At 35.4% G+C, this 4,885-nt stretch overlaps 1 protein-coding gene across 1 annotated transcript; it reads left to right on the plus strand.

Moving 5' to 3' along the window:
* The first annotated feature begins 2,823 nt into the window (after positions 1–2,823).
* LOC110935053 (trans-resveratrol di-O-methyltransferase) lies at positions 2,824–4,171 on the plus strand. The gene is made up of 2 exons (XM_022177659.2): positions 2,824–3,639; positions 3,720–4,171. Exons 1-2 carry the CDS (start codon positions 2,863–2,865, stop codon positions 4,020–4,022), a joined length of 1,080 nt encoding a protein of 359 aa, XP_022033351.1. The 5' UTR covers positions 2,824–2,862; the 3' UTR covers positions 4,023–4,171.
* Positions 4,172–4,885: the final 714 nt, after the last annotated feature.

Consider the following 4,885-nt stretch of genomic DNA (forward strand, 5'->3'; position numbering starts at 1 on the left):
ATGCATGACAAACGTATTGTTGATAAAAGTATTTCTAAAATCTTGTTTTAAATTATTTCATGACTTTTAATATAATTATTCCATATATAAATAAGCAACTTATATGTGCATCATGACTTATACCTTATATTTGGGGAGTGTTTAAAAAAAACTAGGTTTATTACATTTAACCTAACCATTTCATATTTTACATTTTAACCCCTTTTCATTTTTTTTACTTTTAACTCAAAGTTTTCCATCTTTTATAATTTAACACAACACTTTATTATTTACAACTTTCGTACTCCACACTTTTTATCTTTCGCAAGTTTTTCGTTTTACGTTTCATTCTAAATTTTGCGAGTTAACATGTCGTAACGTGCATGTAAGGTTCAACGTTTTATACTATATTTTTTCATATTTGACAGACCCGTCACAACGCGTCCATTTTTTCCCTTTTGAAAAGTGCGCCGCAACGGGCGGGTCGTAGATCGACTAAGTTATTATTTTCTACGTTTACGTTTCTGGTTAATTTCTTCGCATTAAGACACTGTAACGGGTGTGCGTGGTTCAACAATTTTAATCTGCTTTTCGTTCAGTGTAATTTTTACCATTTTATCTATTTTATTTTTACGATGTTGAGAGTCAATGTGGTTGTGTCATTGATGCTATTGGCACGGTTTTACGAACGTTTTAACCTATTAATTTTTTTACTAATCTTTTGTTTCAGTTTACCTCTATACTTCCTTTACTTAAACTATTTTTTACGTGCATATTTTATGTACAGGTATGTGTAAATATGATTTCTTCTACATTCCGGCGTAAACTTTTTTATAGGCGAGTCAGGTCAAATATAATTCGATTTCGTTTAAAGTAACCATTTTTACGTGCATATTTCTATGTACGTTTTCGTATAAGTTCAAGTTGTTCTACGTTTTGATGTAAACTTTTTTGGGAAATGATTCAGGTCAAATATAATATGTTTTCGTGTTTATTTTATGTATGTTTCGTAAAGTTTGTTTCGAACCGAGCGGAGTAAAATTATGGTTTATTTTTCTCCCCTTTTTTCGAAAGCTCTAATTAATCCTTTTCGATTACATGTGCATATTTTCCATCAAACCCGTTACGTTTTCTTTGTATAAGTTGGGTCATATATAATACGTTATGATTGTTCAATATGAATTCCATTTACTTTACGTTTGATCCAATCACGATGCTTATACATGTTACACTAAGTTCAAGCGGATATGTCGAAATGTGTGTTTTCATATGGTTAATGCATCATATAACGTTTAGACTAATCCATTCAATGCTTACGATGTACTCGCGCCGCAACGTGGGCGGGTCTTAACCCTAGTAAACTATAAATAAGCAACATGTATATGCATATGATAGTTGTACCATTGGTTTTGGGAGTCTTGCAAAAAAAAATGGAATTTTCTTTTCTTACCCTAAAGTTTCAATCTTTGGCAATTTAAGTCTAAAGTTTCATTATTTGGTAATTTAAAGCCTTTGATTAGTTTGATTTTTTACTTATGATTAAAAAGTTTCTATCTTTTCCAATTTAACTCCTTTGATTTTTTTTACTTTTGACTTAAAGCTTTTCATCATTTGCAATTTAGCCCAAACACTTTTTAACTTTCAACTTTGGTCCCTTATACTTTTCACCTTTCGCAAGTTTTCCGTTTAACGTTTCGTTCTAAATTTTCCGAGTTAACACGCCGCAACGTGCGTGTGGCGTTCAACGTTTTTTCATCTATTTTTTCCCCGTTTGACAGGCTTGTCGCAGCGCATCTATTTTCCCCCGTTTGATAAGTCTGTCGCAACGTGCAGGTCAGAGATCAGCTTAGTTATTCTTTTCTATGGTTTACACAAAGGTTCGCGGTCATGCATGAAACATTTGACTTTCATCTAATATGATACATAACTAACGAATCCCCGCCGCATTGCGACGGGTGATAATTCTAGTTCTATTAAAAATGAATCCATGTCCATATAACAAATTAAGGTCCTGTTGTTTTAAATTGATTTTATGTCTTTTTCATTAACTTTTAATATGATTCCATTAAACATAAATCCATTAAATATTTCATGTCTCTTAATTGCTGAGTGTTATGTGTCTTATCAGGACTTGATGCAAAACTACTCTTAAGTCGGTGGGCTTAGTGAAAGCAACCTCTCTATTATTACAGGGTAGAGGTAAGGTTGTCTACATCTTATCTCTTTAGACCCTACCTTAACTTAGCTATTGGTGGGATTTACTGAGTATGATAATGATATCTCTTAACAAAACAAGACAATTAAAACAAATAACTAACCTCGAATCTTGAAAGACGCCGGTCGCAAGAGTCACCGTAGAGAGGTTGGACTGAAAGAGACGCCCGCCTGAGAGGGAAACAGTCGTTGGAATCCTCTGAAGGGGAAACCGTAGAAAAAAAAAAGGAAGAGTCATGGGTGTGAATTGTGTAGATAAACTTTGAACCTAATCTTCTTGTAGGTCAAGATCTTTTAATTTTTTTTAAAGGGGTAATTTGTCATTTTAATAGAAAAAGGAAAATATGCAATTTTCATTTAAACTTGGGTAAATATGTAATTGAGGGTTTGCAAAAATCCCTCGCTAATTCAATAATTCATGAACATAAAGTTAAAAATCAATCATGAGACAATATTTTACACATCTGGTGGTTAATACATAATGTTGAGGAAGATAATTCAATATATAACACGTGTTCGCAATTTAATATTACTAAATTCTCTTATTAAATAGTCGGCTATAGGTTTGGAACTTCTAAAGTCTAATGACGTGATGCATTTAAAAAGACTCTTCAGCCTATCTTTATATGTGCAGAGGTAGAAGTTGAAGTCGATTGGCTTTGAACGCAAATGGACTTCAACCAAAGCCAAGGAGAAGCAAATGAACTGTTTGAAGCTCAAGCTCATATATATAAACATGTCCTCAACTATGCCACCTCTATGTCGCTTGGTTGTGCACTTGAACTCGGCATACCCGACATCGTTCATAATCATGGAAAACCGATCATCATTCAAGAACTTGTTTCAAAGCTCAATCTCCACATTGACAAAACCCCTCATTTGCATCGCTTAATGCGGCTGCTAATCCACTCCAACTTCTTTTCCATTACCAAACTTCCTGATCAAGATGACGAAGGGTATGCTCTCACGGCTGCATCAAAGTTACTGCTCAACAACACTTGTGAAAACCAACAAAACTTATTACCTTTTGCTAGTTTGGCCTTAGATCCTGTTAATATGACTCCTTGGCAGTTCTTGGGGAAGTGGTTTAAGGGAAACAAATCAACTGTTTTCGAGACTGCTCATGGGATTCCTTTTTGGGAATTTGCTAACAAGAACCCTAGATATAACAGGTTGTTTAATGATGCAATGGCAAGTGACTCTCAAATGATGAGTTTGGTTGTCAAAGATTGTGGGGAGATATTTGAAGGTGTGGAGTCATTAGTTGATGTTGGAGGTGGAACCGGACTCATCGCTAAGATTCTCCTTGAAGCTTTTCCACGCATGACTTGCACTGTTTTAGACCTCCCACACGTTGTTGTTGGCTTGACCGAAACTAGGAATCTCAAATATGTTGGAGGTGATATGTTTAGCTTCATCCCATCTGCTGATGCCATCTTCTTTAAGGTAACTCAATCATTATGATATCTTCTTAAAGGTTATTAATAACAAGCTTGTGGCTGATATTTTGACAAATATTTATGTAGAATGTTTTGCATGACTGGAGTGATGACAAGGTGTTGAAGATACTGAAACGGTGTAGGGTGGCTATTCGATTTGCAGGTGATAAAGGAAAAGTGATCATCATAGATATTGTGGTAGACGCTAAACATGACCGACATGAGATAACAGAAACTAAGATGGTTTTTGACGTCTTGATGATGGTTTTGGTTGCAGGAAGAGAAAGAACCAAGGTTGAGTGCGAGAAATTGTTCTTAGAAGCTGGATTTAGTCGATATAAAATAACTCCCAACTTTGGCTTAAGGTCCCTCATTGAAGTTTTTCCTTAGATCTTTTCTTGAAGTATCAAAATGGTATGTCAATTATGGTTTGTATGTTAAACTCTAAACCCTAAACCTTCAATAAATATATGTATGAAACCTTACAATGTAAATTTGTCTTTCTACTTTTCTAGTTTGAATGAAATAATAGCCCAAAAAAGTTCAAAGTGTTTGATAGCTAGACAATAAAATATCAGTTCAAAAGATACAATCTGTATCATTACTGGGCCTGGAATACGAGCCCAACGTATATAGTTGACAGTGGGCTGACTTCAAAGGGACTGGACCTTTTCTGCTTAGTTGATAACACTTAACAGGCCTAAAACTGAGACTTGTCTAATTTCTAAACTTTAACGAGTACGGGTTTTGAGTCCAGAGATGAGCATATCGGGTTTTTTTTATACCTGGAACCGGTTCTTAACCATACCCGGTTTTTGAATGAGTGTGAATGGAACCGATTCTTGTAGGAACCAGTTCCAGTTCCTACCCGGTTTTAGACCATTATTACTAGAACCGATACGAACCGATTCCGGGTAGGGTCGTAACCGGTTCCTCGGAAGAACCGGTTCATTCGGGTAATTCAATGAAAAAGCTGCAAAAACTGTAGGAATCGGTTCCAATGGCTATAATGCCGTTAGAAACCGATTATTGGCCATTGTGATCGGTTTCTACTATATATAACTTACATCTACTTTCATTTTCAAGCACCTACTCCAAAAATACATAACTTACACCTTCAAATCTATATTTTCAAAGCTCCACAATTGAAATGGGGTGCAACGATGAGGTCGTTATGGTTTTGGAAACAAAGAGAAACCGTGCAGTTTGGAGGCACTTTGATTTGTGCTTAATGACCGATTGCCACGAGATGG

The sequence above is a fragment of the Helianthus annuus genome, chromosome 4 (assembly GCF_002127325.2).
Source record: "Helianthus annuus cultivar XRQ/B chromosome 4, HanXRQr2.0-SUNRISE, whole genome shotgun sequence".
Lineage (NCBI taxonomy): Eukaryota > Viridiplantae > Streptophyta > Magnoliopsida > Asterales > Asteraceae > Helianthus > Helianthus annuus.